This window comes from Camelus ferus, chromosome 4 (genome assembly GCF_009834535.1).
Source record: "Camelus ferus isolate YT-003-E chromosome 4, BCGSAC_Cfer_1.0, whole genome shotgun sequence".
In the NCBI taxonomy this organism is placed as follows: Eukaryota; Metazoa; Chordata; class Mammalia; order Artiodactyla; family Camelidae; genus Camelus; species Camelus ferus.
This window is the reverse complement of record NC_045699.1, coordinates 47814767-47833405: the sequence shown is the minus strand read 5'-3', so window position 1 is coordinate 47833405 and position 18639 is coordinate 47814767. Positions and strand designations below refer to the sequence as shown.

Genomic DNA, 18639 nt, shown 5'->3' with positions numbered 1-18639 from the left:
GAATCAGTGGGCTGTGAATCCAACTTTCTTGCGGGGCTCAAGGTGTTTTAAAAAGCTTTTTAATTTGAAAAATGTAGAATTACAAAATATGACAAATGTAAAATTTTTTAAAAGAAGTTTGGTTTCCCTACCTGAAACTGACATGCACATTTCAAACCATCTCCATCTTCCTTACAGACTCCTCCATATTTACATGATGATTCATCACAAACTCTTACATCAGATTCTCTCACATTTAATTCTGCAAAAGAGGAAAAACTGTTTTCATATATATTTTAATACAAATGTATATAGAGATAAAATCCTTATACTTCATTCACAAATATAAGACATAACATATTAAAACAAATTCTACAGGACACAAAATGTTCAAGATTCCCCAAAGAGTCTTGCATAATATGCCTAAAAGCATATAAAGCAAAACAAAACAAAACTCAAAATTTCAGGATTTCACATAATTCCCAAAGGTAAATCTATAGAATTTTCCTATTTTACCTGCCAAGCGCTTAAGACAGTCTTCTTACTATTGTCTTAATATTCTAGATTATTTTTCTAGTGATTAAGTTATTTTTAAGGAATCTTGATTCTTTTGGTACCCAGAATAAGCTTCAGACAATCATTATTCACTCTACAGTTTTAATTACAAAAGAATTATAAAATAAATTTGAATTTCATACAGTAGGTATGTATGGAACATTCACATACAAAGAAAAAGATTTAATATCTCCCTAGACTTAAAATTTTTAAATGACTTTACTACCACAGGAAGCAGAGCCTATCAACAATGCTAGCATTCTGTGGTCATTCGGTGCCTGTTCCAAGACTGTCAGTCTTGTTCTGGAACTACCAAATTATTCTCTCTAGGAAACCCAATAAATTGTTTCAGGTTAGTGTTAAGTGAAGCTGCCAATCATGTGGAATGGTGAAAACCACTACAAAGCCGATTTTCATATCCCCCTTACCGGGGATGAGAGCTACAACAACAAATGCACTTATATGAACAATAAACAAATGACTGTTTAAAAAAACCCATTACAGCATAGAGGCAAACACATGCATTCAGGAGGAGAGAGGCCCAAGTTAGCTTCTGACCCTGTCCCTCAGTAGCTGAGAGACTCTGGGAAGAGCATGTGGCCCCTGGCAGCTTTAGATCGAGATGAGGTCTTAGAAGCAGATCTCAGGGAGCATTTCTTCAGCAATCCTTCATTCCTGGTTGTTTTTTACTTCTAGAATTCACAGTAGGGCTCGGTGGACTGAGTCAAGGAGGTTCTGTTTCTATATCTAGTGACATCTGTCCTGGTTGACATTTCTTTGCCTCTGCCCCATTTGTCCTCAAAGCTCTGCAGTGTGTCCTAGGTCTCCTACTCCCAGCTGACCCTGTGAGGAGTTGGCAGTCAAGTACCTAAAATGCCCAAGTAGTTGATAGTGAGAGCCATTATTTGAGTAATCACTCTGAATCAAGCCCTGCACTAAAGTAAGCATATGTCTATGTAACTATAGGTTACAAAATTTTTTTCTTCTTTTCCTTAAATGGATCCCAGGTGCACAAAATTGGACTGCTCTAAAGTTCAAACATATGTGTAAAATTAAAAAAATGATGAGCAGAAATGAAAACAACAGGAAACTAATGCAGCTGTTTGTCACTCTCAATGTTTCACACACCATTTACAGCACAGATGACCATCTTGCAATTTCTTTTACCTTGGCTCTGGACACTTTATGTTCTTGGTTTTCCTCATCTCCCAAATTTTGCTCATTCTCCCCTACCCTCTTTAACCATCTGCATCAGCTCCTGAGGCTCAATCCTAAGTGTGGGGTTTGCTTTTTTTCTATCTACCTACATTCCTACCAGGAACTTGCACAAGGTCTGGGTTTCAGTTACTGTCTAATGTACATCTTGAAGCCCAAGGAAGATAAGTAAATATTAATAAAGAATCACTCTAGAAAAGAGAATAAGAATGTATAGAATCTTTGCTCAACTACAGGCTTGATCAATTTTAGGGGCCATAGAAATAAAAGGCTTGCAAAATTTGAGAAATAAAATTTAGTGTATTTCTCTTACTGCTTTTCTTTGTAGCCTTAAACTTCACACTAGGTTCCAACACAATCAGACATATCAAACAAGAATAAGTAAAGTTTTTGTTTTGTCTGTGGGCCAAGATCATGCATGAGTTAAGACTTGCTATCTTGGCTTTTCAGTTGGAATATTTTACCTCTTGTGTTCTAAAAGTACAATGGGTTTGCCATCTAGAGCCTAAACCATCCCTGCCACTAAGATTCTCATATGTCTGTGAGAGTTGTTCAGGCATCTGTTTCTGTGAGGAACTAAGAAACATTCTGGGAGAACAATCATCCATACTAAAGTGAGGCAGAAAAGCTCAGCCCGATAAACAAAGCCTTGGTTGGACAGGAGGAGTGATCCCAGGCACAGGGTGGTATGTATCACTCAGACTGCCCTAAAGGGTCATCATGACAGAGACAGATGGACTAACAACGAGAAACTAAAGAATGGCTTTCACTAAAAACTCCGAAGCAACAGATATAAAGAGCTCTGCTTTGATGCCCACATAACAAGATATAACAGAGGGGGAGAAAAGGGGCTGGGACACCTCAACAGCACACTGGGCAGAGCAGCACAAGGCCTTGGAGATAGTGATGTCAGATTCAGAGGTACACCTCCGAGATGTAGATAGGGGATCTCTAGGGGGAGGTACCAATGCACAAGTTCAGGGGCAGCAACAAACATCACAGGAAGAAAATGACACACCACGTTATCAGTGGCCAGAAAACTTTAGTGAGCCTACGTGGAACACCCTTGTGTAACTCCAAGAATAAACCCAGTGAAGAGGTATTCTAGGGGAGTGAGAGGTCCTAGGTAAGGGTGAAAGTCATGAAATACTGATCACACTGGTTATTTGTCATGTTTTATTTTATGCCCATCTTGCTATCAAATCCATGCTATTTTCATGTGTGTTAATGTGTTAAATGTGATTATGTAGTTGACCAGGAAGCAATTACATATCTACTATGTATCTAACACTATGCTAAGAATTTGTGACACACTTAAAAAAACACAAGAGCTTATGACCTTGCTAACATATGGAACAATCAGTGATGAATTCAATATAAATATAGTCAATAATAAGGGGGAAATTATGTTGTATAAGCTATGTTTGCTCTAGGAGTTTCAAGGAGGAGATAAAAATGGATTTGAAGTATAAGGTACAATGTCAAAAACGGCAAGACTTGCACTGACATTGAAAAATTAGTCTCTTTTTGATTATAAAACTAATAAAGGATCATTACACAGAATCTAGAAATGGCATTTTAAAATACTGTTTTAATTGCCCACAACGTGAGTAATATTTTAAAAGAGACAAAAGAATGTTCTTGTCTAGGAAAACAATATAAGTGAAAGGAGAGATACAAGTAAGTTAATAGTACATATAAATATCATCAGTGGTTTCCAAACAACGTTCCTTAGGAAAACTGGTGTCCTAGACTACAGTGTACCTTCATTAAAATCAGGCAAGAATTTTTAATTTCTCATTTGAAAGGGAAAAAAAAGTCAATGGAAAGAATTTTCTCATTTTAAATGAGTTTTTTTTTCCACTTTTATTACTTAAACCCTCACTATCTGAGATTACTTCCTTACTAGCTATCAACAAAACCAATGTTCAACAAATAACATTGATAGAAAAATGCCAAAAGTGTTTTATGAGAACACAAGCTCACAAACATACACTTGAGATTGTTTTGTAACTGTGGAAATCATGGCTAATTGCCTACTTTGGCTCTATTCTCCCCTTCTTACTTAGTAAGGGACCCCCAGATTTTGTTCTGGGAAACAAGGTACTCATTTAAGTAATCTATTTCCCAGACTCTGTACCACAGTTAATACACAAGCACTATCCGTTCCTCCTTCCTCCTTCCTCCTTCCACTCTTTGTCCTGCTTGGAAAGTAAACCTCTCTCCTAAGGTTGCAGCAGCCATCCTACAAGCATGAAGGTGAAAGCTGCAAGCTAAAGATGGTAGACCAGAAAGACAGGAGCAAGAGCATGGAGAGGATTATGGAATCACCACACCTATCCTGGATTTCATCCCTCCAGACTTACTGTTACAGGAAATGAACACATAAATTAAACCCTTATCATTTAAGGCATTATTGGTCAGGTCACTGATACTCGTAGTTATAGACAATCCTGACATAATGATTGCACACAAATTCAGGATAAATATTTCTAAGCAAAGTCTTAAATAATCTGGGGCTACAGTATAATTATTTATCAAGAGCATCATGACTTTCCGGCGCTCTGACTCCGCAAAAATTCGAGAACCAATGCCTTAGTTCAAACTCAGTAGAGAAGGAATTCTATTTGGGGATCATCTTCTGTATGTCATTTCTTTTCAAGTGTTCTGCATAGTACGGGGCATCAAGAGGGCACTCTGACCTGTCAATGATGATGATTAGACACCTGCCTTCCTGAGCCCAAAATGGAAATTCAGCAAAAAGGATGAGCCGTTTCGAAGGCCCTCAAAAATCAATTCTTCAAACAGAAATATTTCACACAAAGAAACACTTGGAAGAGTGGGTCAAAATAAAAATATTTTGCTCTGGTTACAAATGTGCCCATCCTACAGTTCTCTAAATGTAAAACTTCTCTCAATTTTCATTAACATATCAGAGCTGGGAAACAATACAAAGTAGGGGAAGGAACCCTACTTACTATGAACCTCAACTGGCCAAATCCCTACCTTTTGGCAGCACTTACTAGGTTCAGACTGCAGTTCAAAATAAGACCCATTAGCCCTCCAATATGATGAGGCTTTCCTACCACCATTCCATTACACAGAAGGTAGATTTGGGGATCTTATCAGTTAGCCAATAATTATGGAAGACAAAACTGAATAAACTTTGCGAGATGTTACAGTAGAATTGAGGGCTTCTCAGCCTTGACACTACTGACATTTTGGACTAGATAGTTCTTTGTTGTGGGGGGGCTATCCTGTTCACAGGGGGATGTTCAGGTCCCACTAGAAGCCAGTAGGACCATCCCAGCTCTAACAACCATACATGGCTCTCCAGACTACCAAACATCCCTTGGGAAACAAAATTACCCCCAGTCAAGATCCACTATAAAAGATAAAACCAAAGTATTTATGTTTAAGTCTCTAACACAACTGCTATAAAGAAAATGAATCAAATATCAAGTCCTGGCTTAGAATAGGTGCCCCTCCTTTAATAATGTCTTAACCTCCAGTAAGACTGGCTTCCCCTCTCTTCCTATCAAAACTCTATCAAAAGTCAGTAAGACCTCTAATCTAAAGATCCCATACCTTTTATCTTAATCTTCCCACTCTTTTCTTGACCTTTCTGCAGCAGCTGACACATCTGGCTTCCCCTTCCAACCTAATCATCTTGATTATCCATCCCAACTCTCTGACCATTTCTTTCAGTCACTCTTTGTTCCCTCTCCTACTGCTCGGTCCATGTCCATGGCACTCTTAGAATTTAACCCCAATTTAATTAACTCTCCAGATTAACGAAAGTGTGCTATTCTCTGTAAAACATACCAACCAATGCCTACGGCATGATGAATCCTCAGTGCTGCTAGGTCACTCTCTGGAACATTCACAACTATTTTAGCTCCAACCAGGAGAGCTGCTCTTATGCCTCAAGAGTCAGTTATATGTGTTATCCAGCCTGTGTATGCCAACTGTATTTATTATTGTAATTACGCAGTTTCAACCTTTCGTAAGAGTGAAAATAAACTTTCTATGAAAACAAAATTGAATGCTACAGAAAGACTTAAGACGAGCTGCATTTTAAAACTAGCTGTTGCCTTAGGTGTAAGCAAGATAAAAATCTAGATTTTTTTTGTATCCACAAGTCTTTAAGTTCCTTTTTAAAGATATTAAAACTGGAATCTGTACTCAATGCATTATGAATGCGGTTTATTCAAGAAAGGGGAAACTCCAGCTTTTCTCAAAGTAAAATTTGGGGTCCTCTTTCAAAATACTGTTTAATAAATATACTCTATATTTTTAAGATAAAATGCTACATGCATTTATAAATCATTTTGTGATGCCTCACATAAAAAACTTTCTTGATTAACCAATTAACTACCAGAATCTTAAGGCACTGAGACACGAGGGTTCCTACTATATATAAAAATACTTTGCCCTTAGCCATTCCATTGTGATATCTCATCTTTACTTCTTCTCTCTCAGCATTCTCATCCACTCCCACCACAAGTCCTTGCAGCTGGTCTTCCCTAACCTTATTAAGGACGTCTCATCTGCTTCTGCCAGTACTACTTCCACTCGTCAGAGCATCGCTAGGGAAAAGTCCTATACGTTAATACTTAGAGAGTACTTAATGACAAATACTCTTTAAGTACTTATTAACATGTGAAAATGTTCATCTCTAGTTGATTCCTTACTGACTCCCCTTTAGGACATGTTCAAACTCTGTACTTTGTTCTTAAGCAAATTTCAGTGGGTTTATTCTCATTGTCTAGATGTTAATTTGGGAAAACCTGTACACCAATCCAATCTGACAGGACCCCTGCTGGATGGTTTTACTCCCCAAAGAAGCCCAGCTTGTTCATGACCCTGTATCCAACTGCCTAAAGACAGTTCCACAATCTCCACACTGAAAACAGTGGAAATATTAAAAATATTCAAACATTTAAAATATCCCACACCAGGAAATGGTGTGGCACAGCCATTGGAATATTATACAGTTGTTTAAAAGGCTGTGTCTATTACGCAAAAATATGGAAATACGCTGATGAATATCAAGTTAAAAGGCAGAAGACAAAGCTATACACTGTGGTAATAGATTAAAAAACATATATAGGAAAATTCAGCCAGGAAAAAAACAAAAAATAGTAATAGGGACTATGTTTGCACCAGTTGAACATGGATTATCTTCTTCTTGGAAAAAGTTTCTGTATCAGTTATATTTAAGGGAGGGAAAGATTCAGTGTGATTTCAAACAACCCCAGAGACAGTTTGCCATACAATGGACAAATTACAAGTTTGGGGGTCAATACAGGACAGGATGACATGCTATACTTCTTCATGTTTTAGAATAATACCACCTTCCCTATTGTAATGATTAGACAAGATAATGCATTAGAAAGTAACAATGTCTAGAATAAGTAGGTATACAACAAAGATTCACTTCCTTTCCCCAGACCAATCTGAGAGATACCTTTAATGACACAAATCACTGAAAATCAAACAGATCTAATAAATGCTGACTTCTGTCTCGGCAAATGAGATGAATTAGGAATGAAATTCTCTTCAACTTGTTTACTAAATTAACCATATTACATTAGTTATCTTCTGCTATAAAGATGAGGGCTCAATATAATATGAAACCAAAAACAGTTTACATTAATATTAAACAGCATTAACAGCAGAGACGACTAAAAGTCCTCCAAGCTATATTTAACAAAAGAAATTTCACATGTGCCACAGAATTATCTGACTTCAATGTTTTTCATCCCATTCTGCATACTACTGCCAAACCACTCTTTGTTAAATACCACTTTGATGGTTTCATTCCCCCACCCCAACACCTACAATCATTCCCTACTGCCTACTTCAGTTCTAAACGCCTCTGTGCCAGGATGCCTCAGGCAAGGTGATGGGGAGGAAAATTTACTGCAGGATCAGAAAGATCTAGATCCTGAGCTGGGCACTAATGGTACCCAGGGTCTTTCTAGCCCTATCCAGTCCTAACCAAAGATCTCCAACTTCAATACTCTCTCCCTTACTTCTATTTCTGACTAGCTTGGCAAATCTGTGTGCTTCCCTCTCATAGATCCATAAACTGAAGTCTCTATACGGTTGCCAAGGGACAGAGACAGAGGAGTATTAGGACTGTAAATAGGTATGGAAAATCTTTTGAGGGCAATGGAAATATTCTGTAATTATATAGTAAATAGTGGTGATGGCTGCATGACATACTAAGTATATTAAAAATCACTGAATTGTATACTTTAAAATGGTGAATTTTGTTATGTGACTTATATCTCAAAAATCAAAAACTTCAAAACTCAGAAAATACAATTATGTTATTAAAATTTTGAGATAAAAAAGAGAACAAGCCTTATAATTTTATTTTTAAGAGGCAGATCCTACAATCAGACCTCCTGAATCAGTATCCTCACTCTGTCACTTTTCAGCTAGTTGACATCTTAGTAATTTACCATTCTGTGCCTCCATTCCCTCATCTGTAAAATGGGCACAATAACAGTAGGGACAGTAAGAGTACCCATCTCATAACATTGGTGAAGGTTTAAATAAAGGTAGGGAAAGCACTCAGAGTCATGCATGATACATCATAAGGGCTATATTAAGTGTTATTCTTTTTTCATTCTTTTTTTATTTACACCAGCTCTGGAGAACCTGTGGAAAATGAACACTCTTCTGAGTATAAACTGGCAGAACCTCTCACGGAATAATGTGGCAGTATATATTAAAATTTTAATTGTCTCTATGCCTTAACCCCACTATTCTATTTCTAAGAAATTATGCTAGGGATAGAAGACAAAACACACAAAAATGTATACACAAGATTGGTAACATCAGCTTTTTTTAATAACAGCAAAGTGGACAACAACCTAAGTGCCCATCTATTGTGAATTAACTAAATTATTGATAAAATACTATGCAGCCATGAAAGCATGCGGCAGAATACATATATTGATATGGAGAGACCAAGATCTGTGAAGTGAAAAGCTATAAAACTACACAGTTACAACGCAATTTATATTTTGCAAAGTATACATGTTTACCTAATAAGTATTTTAAGATTGTGAAAATATATTCAATATACTTCCTCTATCAAAAACTGTAAAATATCCATAAATAAATCTAAACACAAGAACATTCTTTGGTTCTATTTCTATCCACTGTTCCTTAGTTCTGCAATACCAAATAGAATGGGTGGTAGCCAGAAACCAGGAAGTCACTCACAAAGACAAAATTTTACAAAACCACCTGCAAGTTGGCACTGAAGAACCGGATACTATCTTAAAAGAGAATTTTAAAAGGACTTCACAAAACTCTTGTGCTTTAGAAAAAGTTCCAGATTCTGAGCTTTGATTATTTGGTTAAGTAACTACATGATGTTGGCCAAGCACTAAATCTCTGAGAAATCCCAGTTCCCTGGGTAAAAATGGGTATAATAATCCCTCACAGGATTGTAAGGATTGAATGAAATCTTTACAAAATACCACTGGAAACTATAAAGGATATTTCTCTTTTTTGGTTAAAACCACCAAAACCAAAATTTTTACATAACTATAACCTTAAGCCCCAGCAAATTGTTATAAAATAGTCAATTAAAAAAAACTAAGTTTAATTAAATGGTAATTAGGAAGCACTTAACGGTCTAAACGATGGTAAACACAATCGCACCACCTAAAAAATAACTTAAACCACTTTAAAGAGGAAAAAAACTATGAAAAATGAACACAAGATACTAAACAAAGACTGAGCTGATTTGTGAACAGTAGAGGATCTAAATATATCAATAAGGCTATCAACATCTGAATTGAAATAGAAATATCAGCAGCTTAGATTCACTCAAGAAACAGTATTAGATGAAAGCTGACAAGGCAAAATAAACTGAATTTAATCCCAAAAGATCTGACCTGTGAACAATAGTGGCTCCAGATTAATCAGAAAATGTCAAAGCAAACACTGATATCAAAAAAAAAAGTTCCAAAGTTTTCTGGTATAAAATGAAATAATTTCAGCACAACCCTAACATTAGATCTTGTGGAGGAGAAGGGCAATCATCACAGATTTATTCTTTGCATTTTTCCTTACTCGTCAAATTTTTTTACATCCAACAAATACTGCTTTTATAACAAAGAAAAAAGGTGCGGTTTTCTTTTTCTTTTTCCTTTTTTTAACTATGGAGAAGAAAGACTCAGAATATTTGCACAAAAATGAGAGGGATGGAGCCATGGCTGAAAATATAATACCTGCCGAAGTTTTTGAAGGCAGAAGAATATGTTAAGAACTTCAGAATCTGAAATGACTTTTCAAAAAATGATGAAACTATTGAGCCATGAAAAATACATGACACTTGTAAAAAAGAAATAGATTCAAATAGTAACAAAAGATTAACAGTAAATCATCTAATAAACTAAAAGCAAATACTGAGGGAATTTTAAGATTTAAACATAGAACTTCAAAGTGCATGAGAAGTATGTCAACTCCTAAATGTTTCATTTCTCCCATGAGAGAAGCTAAAAATGGAACTAATAGTAGGAATAATGAAAACAGTTCTGTTAAAACAATGTTTCTAACAACAAATGAAAAAAGGAGGGAAAGGGGGGGGGGAGGAATGGGTTGACATTATCTCCCAAATCAGCTTTTAAAAAATTGAAAATTTGCAAGCCATTAAAGAAACCACTTATACAGGGAAAATGAGGACTAACAAATATGAACTTAAAATACGGTTGGTCATAATAAAAAAGACAAAAACAAGTGTTGGCCAGAATGTGGAGAAATTAGGACCCTCAGACACTGCTGGTGAAAATGTGAAATGGTGCAGCCACTTTGGAAAACAGTTCAGCAGTTCCTCAAAATGTTAAACTTACCATGTGACCCAGCAATTCTACTCTTAGGTATATGCCCAAGAAAATGGAAAACTACGTCCACACAAAAACTTGTACATGAATGTTCATAGCAGCATTATTCATAGTAGTTCAAAAGTGGAAATAAGTTCCAAATGACCATCAGCTGATGAACAGATAAACAAAATGTTGTATTATCCATACAATAGAATATTATTTGGCCATAAAAAGGAATGAAATTCTGATACATGCTATGACATGGATGAACCCTGAAAACATTCTAAGTGAAAGCCAGGAACAAGAGGCCACATATTTGATGATTTCATTTATATGGAATGTCCAAAACTGGCAAATCTATAGCAAAAGATAGATCAGTGGCTGTCTAGGGCTGTGGGATTGGGGTCTGGGGAGTGGCTGCTAAAGAATGTGAGGTTTTTGGTGGGGAGGACAATTACATTCCAAAATTGACTGTGGCGATGGCTGCACAATTTGTGGCAGGTGTGTGACTTATCTCCTGCCTTAATCCCCACATCCCAGAATCCCCAAGTAGTCCTCTCACTGCCCCATCTTTGTACCTTTTCCAACGCCATTCCCTCACCTGGACTAAACACCCTTCCCAACTCTCCCAGTATCAATGTTCATTCAGTCACTAACTCCACAAATGAATATGGGATGGCATCAAATTTTGTGCCAGACACAGTTCTAGGCACAGCTGATACAGCAGTCAACAAAACAGACAAGACTCCCTGCCCTCATGGAGCTACACAGAAGAGACAGATAATTAGTAACGTGTATCATAGATCTCACAGGAAAAGGTGATTTGGAGCAGGAGAAAAGCATAAAGGAAGGTTAGGGTGGGAGAGGCACAAAACGGATGGAAGGTGGAAAAGGATGCAATTTTAAAGCATCATTTTGAAAGTGATGTTAAAGACCTGAAGGAGCTGAGGGGATAAACAGCTGGGACAAGAAGGTTCCAGGCAAAGGGAACATCAACAGCAAAAGGCCTCAGGCAAAAGTGTGGCTGGTGTTTCATGCTGACATTCCGCTCTGCCTGCAAAGCCCAGTTCCAGGGCCACCTATTCAGAGAAACTGTTTTTGATTCCTATAAATCAGAATTATTCATTCCCTGGATGCTGTATCTGTATCTTCCTTAGGGCACCGTGTACAGTGGAAACCCTCACTGATCACTAAATCAAGAGTCAGATAGAGCAAGGAATCATTTTTAAAATCACACACATCTTTTAACCATTTTTAACTTCAAATATATAAATGTACATTCGTTTCCCCCACGTGGCACCAAGACTTTTTCTTTGAGTATGGGTATGCCAAATGCAGCTCCCCACTTCCTTGGATAAACCACACTCATAATCCATTATCCACCATGTCCATTTTCCTCTTTTAAAGAACAAGAAGATTTAAAAATACTTGCAAAGTTTTCTAGGAGGAGACTCCTTCCAGAGATTATAAGGTTTCCTCCATCTGTTTCAGCTGTCTTGACCACCACCTAATTGAAAGGCAATTCTTTCAGCTTCTTGCCTTTATCAAGTCTTTCCAAAGAGATTCATAAAAACAATTTCCTTTGCATTCACATTTCATCTATCTGAGTAATATTTATTAATTTACACTCACAAGCACCACTGGTATAAAAAACTTTAAAAACAAACACAACAGACTCTTGGTAAGCAGAGAAATCAAATGATAAACAGACAAACCAGAGCTAACCTACCTGGAGCATCTGTGGGCTGTGGGATTTGGACAGTATGATTTACTACAGGAATGTCTAATGCAGAATGTTAAAATCAAGTCCAGCAAAAAACCTGAATACACATTCTTCCAAGCAAGATATATAAATGGCCATTAAGCACATAAAAATGTGCTCAACATCATTAGTCATTAGGGAAATGCAAATCAAAACCACACTGATCCACAACTTCACACCAACTAGTATGACTATAATCAAAAAGACAGCTACTAGTGTTGGAGAGGATGTGGGAAAACTGGAACCCTCATACATTGCTGGGAAAAATCTAAAATCCAGCTGCTTTTGAAAATAGTTTGCCAATTCCCCACAATGTTAAGCAGAGTTAAACAAGAGGACTGAAAACATATGTCCATCCAAAAATTTGTACGTGAATGCTTATAGAGCATTATTCATAATAGCCAAAAAGTGGAAACAACTCAAGTGTCCATCAACTGATGGAAAAACCAAATGTGCTATGTATCATACAATGGAATATTACTCAACCATTAAAAGGAATAAAGTTCTGATACACACGATGACATGGATGACCCCTGAAAACATTATGTTAAGTGACAGCAGCCAATCACAAAAGGCCACATACTGTATGATTCCATTCATATGAAACATCCAAAACAGGCAGATCCACAGAGTCAGAAAGAAGATTAGTAGTTGTCAGGGGCTGAGGGGAGAAAGGATCACAGAGTCACTGTTAACAGAAATAGGATATTCTTTTTGGGGTGAAACCTTCTGGAATTAGACAGTGGTGATGGCTGTACAACTTTGTAAATATACAAAACACCACTTAACTGTACACCTTCAAAAAATTCCAGTGCTGTCAGGGTTCAATAAGTGTTTATTATTGAGGGAGATGGGGAAGGGGAAGAAAGCCCAGATGTATTCAATAGAAACTTCCTGCATATATTTATAAGAGGCTAATGAACCACTTTTGTTGGAATATAAGGCCCTTGAAGGCAGGGATGTTCTCTCATATATTTCCCTTAATATCTAACCTATTTGATTATAGTAAGTAGGTACTCAATCAATGTTCACTAAATAAATTATATTACACACCAAGGATCTAGAAGTATCTTGATCAAGATTTTACACTAATTAGGAAAAACCCACTTTTTATTCCCCAAAATCCTGAATTGCCACTAACAAGGCACTCCTCCTAATCTGAAGCTTAAATCATCCATTTATACAACTCTTACCACTATACTACAATCCATAGGACTGACTTTTAATTCCCATGATTTTTTTAAAACCTACTTCAAATCCACCTTATGTCTCTCACCAATGTGGCTTCTTGATCTCTCAGAATGTTTTTACACCTCTTTCACCCCATTCCCTAAGATAGCAATGTCTCACATGTTCAGCCTCATTTGTTCTTCTCAAATGAGGAGGACCATTATCATTATCTTCCCATTACAATTGAGAAAAAAGTGTCACTTTTAAGGTCACGTGGTCTCCTGGATTCAAAGTTCATCTTTCTTCACATAAATCATTTCCAAACTTTTTTCTCTTTGGATGAACATGAAGCTTTCTGATAAGTTAGACTTTAAAAAGAGTAAGTACAAATAAAAAAATATAAAACAAGACAATAAGTATAAAGTATAGAATGAGTGGAAAGCTGAGGCAAGAGGACATTTAAAAAAAAATAGGCTTGTTTAGAACAAGAGAGAAACAAAGGGCCTGCTGCTCAGGGAAGATGTAATATCAAGTGATGACAGGACAATGCAGACCCTTTGAGCTTCTTCTTTGCTTTACTAATGTTCACCAAGGGGCCTGATCTTCAAACGGGGAAAGGTAGAATCTGGAAAAGAGGGAGCTAACATCTAAGGTAAGTGGCATGGAAAGTGGACGGTAATGGAATAGAGAGCTAGTTCAAAAGAATTTGCTTTCTGATCCAAACAAATCACATTCTATGGTACTGAAAACACTTTTAGTTCTGACTGCTGATTACCTAAGCTATCTTGACAAGGTGCCAGAAGATCAGAAATAAAATAATGCATTCTCAGTTTTTGAAAAAGGAAATCCAGGAAGAGTATCTATGTAAAATTGCCACATACCCACTAAAAAACTCTAGAATGGGCAAATAAATTTTGGATCACAATAAAAAGAAAAAGCTACCATGGGCTCTTGATTAAGGCAGGCTCTACAACATTTGCTTTATGATAGGATTACTAAAATGGAAAAAGGAATGATACAGACCTATATATATCGATTCTAACAAGACAATCTGACAGAATCTTTTAATGATAGGCTGGTGAACAAAATGGAAAAATGTTGAACGGCAGAAGCTCAAAAATCTGTTAAACGCAACTTGGAGGATGCATAGCTGGTTAACATCTGGTTGATTAATGTATCAACATCAACCAACTTGGAAGGAAGTGTACAGTAAAACATCACAGAGTTTCATCCTTTGCCACTATCTAGGATCTAGGCAACTTCTATTAATTTAATAAAGCCGCACAGCTGCTCTTCACATTTACAAGGGCCACAAAGCTGTGAGTGACCCAACTCACACAGCCTGACAGGATCAGGCTCCAAACAGGTCAGAGGAGGCTGAAAAGATGGTCCAAAACCAAAACTGAAAATCAACAGGGAGTCAAGGCCAGCATTTAGATTTTAAAACACAAACATGTGAAGTAGTAAAGTTTTTGTGGAAAATACCTGGGTAATAAAAGCCACTAAAAAAAAAAATCTACACACAACCTCAAGCTGTATTAATAGATGTGTATGTCCAGACTGGAGTACTATGGTTCTCTAATTAATCAACCTTAAAAAATTTATTTTCCATATGAATTATTTGCAGACCGTCATCCTAGAGACAGTTATGACAAGAATCTACAAATATCATTTAGTTAAAACTCAGCTTTAGACCCAGAGTTATTCAAGTATATCTTGGCATTAGAAAATATTTTCTTTGATGAGCCTAATTTATTGGCGTTATATACAAAAACATCAATATATCCTTGAGACAGAAGGCTCAGATATTATTAAATCCAAATCCCTATTTTAATACAAAAAAAAAAAAAAAAGAAACTAAGAAAAATTAAATAACTTGCTCCAAATCACACAGTTGCTTAGCAAGGGACATAATCCCCAAATTAGTTACTTTTTTCCACTCCATGTGGGTTTCCAGCCCTCTCTGTCCTTTCTTAAAACTTACACTATGCACTAAAGAGAAAGCATACACAAGAACATTCATCAACACACTTAATTTTGCTAAGGACAAATTAGCTCAGCAAGAACAAATAACCAAAGCACATTAGCCAGTAAAATATTTTGACATGGTGTGATCATTTACAAATTTGATAACCAATATTTATTATAAAAAGGCACTCTAATATACAAATGGTTTTTATTCTTAACCATTAAAGTGTGATTATTTATTAAAGTCTTATCCCATATTCCACTTAACGTTAGAAAAATAAAATAAAAGTTATTGCACGGATGGAAAAGGTTTTAATGGACATGCCATTGTTTACTGGACTCATAACCCCTCCCCTATCATAAAACATTATGAAAATTATTAAAAGATTTTAGATCTTCAAACCTAAACAGTAGGCCAAAGGTCTTCTTCATTTAGGGTAAGCATCTGAGGCCCTCTTGTCTCCTCACTACCCCAGAAACAATGCCCCTTCAAGAGCCCTTTGGTTACAAAGGTTGTCTGACAGGCGCACTAGTGGATTCCCAGAGGCCTGATGTCCATCCTCCCTCCCCCTGTCCCCCCTTTCCCCACCCACCTTGGTTTAAAGAAAGCAACTGGAGAATGAGAATTGATAAAAGGGCAAGTTAGCAAGGCTATGGCTTATGATCACTAGCATCTGCTAGGCCAGCTCCACCAGGACCTACCCTCGCCTAAATGAGACCAGGAAGCCTCTCCTAGCCCCAGGGCTCCTCTGGGACCCGTGGTGAAAGGAAGAGGGAACTTTACAGGCGGGATACCCTTCTCCCCAGTCTCAACCATTAGAGCTCCAGCAAGCTCTTTGTTTCCAACAGCTGGGGGGGGGGGGGGGACGGCCTTGGGGAGAGGGGAGAGGTCACTCCCTTGCTCCCATTGCTGCCAATCTCCAGGCCCTCCTGCAAAACATACAAACGCACACACAGAATCATTCCCTTGGAACTGGTTGTCTCTTTCCACACCACCTTAACCCGTGTCACACCTTGCTACACAGAGACACACCTTAAGACATAATTACCTCTTTCTACTACCCAAACCCTACACAGGATGATTCCCTAGCCAACCTCCTTCTGAGACGACACAAACAGGGTTCACTCCAGGATCCCCATCCTTCCTCCTCAATGCATAACCCCGGAACATCCCTGAGCCCCAGGCTTCACTCATAACAACACACACACACAAAAAAACAGACGGTCACTTCCTGAACCCTAGGACTTTCCCTGCTCGAAACCACAGACCTGGGGCCACTCCAAGCCCCCGCGCCCACCTCTCCACACACACACACACACACACACACACACACACACACACACACACACACAGAGAGTCACTACATCGTCAATCTGCATCCTCTGGGCCACCCATTCCCTTTACCCACAGGACCCCTCTGAGACCCGAGTGCCCTAAGAACCTCCCCAGTACACGGTCACTCTCCTGGTCCCTCACCGTCACACATACAACAGAAAATCCCTGCCGGGGGCCGCCCTCCCTCCCCTGAGCCTTCACAACACAAACACGCGCTCCCGCGTGCACACCCACGATCATACCGGGAGCCCCGGCGGGCTACCTCCCCGTTGCCGGCCGGGCCTCAACACCTCCCAACACGCCGGCCGCCCGCACCCAGTCACTTGGCACAAGGATGCACGCACAGCCACTCCCCGGCCCCACGCCGGTCTTCAAGCACCGCGCGCTCGCCCCCTACCCTCCGCCCTCGACCACCCTTGGCCCCGCTCCCGGGACCCCCACGCCGGGGCCTGTTCCAACCCGGTCGCTGGGACCGGGAGGGAGGCGGCGCCCGAGCGGAGGGAGGTTGAGGCTGCAGGGGCGCGCTCTGGCCGGTCCTACCTGAGCAGTTGATGCTCTTGCCTTTGCCGCCGGGACAGTCCCCGCCGCCGCCTCCACCACCCGGAGGCTGGTTGGACGCGCGGCTCCCAGGCAGCGAGAAGGCGAAGAGCAGAAGCACCGAAGTGTAGCAGCAGAAGGCGAGCGGGGGCGCGGCCGGCAGCCGAAGCGGCGCCTCAGCGGCCGCGGCGCCCATGACTGGCGCCCCTGGACGGCGGGAAGCGCAGGGAGCCGCAGGCCCGGGGCATCCAGCCGCGCGCCGGGAGCCCCGCCGCTGCCTCGGCGCCTCCTAGCAGCCGCGCCGCTGCGCCCGGGAGCGGCCCCTCAGCATCCCCGTCCCACCCGCAGCGCCCGCCAGGCCCCGGCCCGCCGCGCTCGGGACGGAGTCGCAGGGTCGGACCGTGTGCGAGGGGCGGGTGCGCGCGAAGGTGCGAGCCCGCGTGGGGAAGACCGACGCCGGGGGACGAGCGGGCGGGCGGGCGCGCGCGCGCGCGCGGCGGGCGGGGGTCGCGGGCTGGGGGCAGGCCCAGCCCCTCGCTCGCCTCCTCGCCTTCCCTTTGTGTCCGCGGCCGTCGCCGCCGCGTCACAAAGACCCCGGCCCGCCCGGTGAGGGGCGCGTGACAGAGCCGCGGGCGGGAGGGGTGGCTGCGACCCCGCCCCGCGCACACCCCTAGCGCCCGCGCCGGCAGCTCCGCCCCCGCCCGCGGCCGGCGCCGCCTCCAGGGGAGCTATTGTTCCTGCCGCGGGGCCGGAGCTCAGGGGGCGGGGGGACGCGGCAGCCGTTCGGTCCGGCCTCGGGGGGCTGGCTGGCGCCGAGGAGGCTCCGAAGGCAGTACCCTAACAGACATTTTTGCCGCCCTTTGTAAGCATTTTTGAAGCGTTTCCTTGGCCCAAAAGCGGGCTGAAAAAGGGCAGGTGGTCTACTGTATAGCTATTTTCTAGGTGAAGAAACAGCCGCGGAGAAGTGAAGGTGACTTGTCCAAGGTCACCTACGAGGAGATGGGCAGGACCGGAACTGGATCTCAAGTTCTGACTTCAGCTCTGTAGTTTTTAGAGATGGGAGTAAATGGCTAAATTACTCCGATCCTCACCCCTTTTCCCTATTCTCTTCCCACAAACGCCAACTGAATTTAAAATAGTTTTTTAAACTCTATATTGCCCTCTACCACTAATAATAGCTAATGTTTAGATGCCGTTTGCTATATACAAGACCTGGACACAGCTCTTTACGTGAATTCTCTCCAGTTCTTTTTTACAGCCCAACA

At 40.3% G+C, this 18639-nt stretch overlaps 1 protein-coding gene across 1 annotated transcript in view; it reads right to left on the bottom strand.

Moving 5' to 3' along the window:
* TMEFF1 (transmembrane protein with EGF like and two follistatin like domains 1) overlaps positions 1-18025 on the bottom strand; it is a 71810-nt gene extending 53785 nt beyond the window's left edge. The window contains 2 exon segments of the mRNA XM_032478089.1: positions 132-241; positions 17378-18025. Coding sequence (XP_032333980.1) covers positions 132-241; positions 17378-17570 — 303 coding nt within the window. The 5' untranslated portion in view covers positions 17571-18025.
* Positions 18026-18639: the final 614 nt, after the last annotated feature.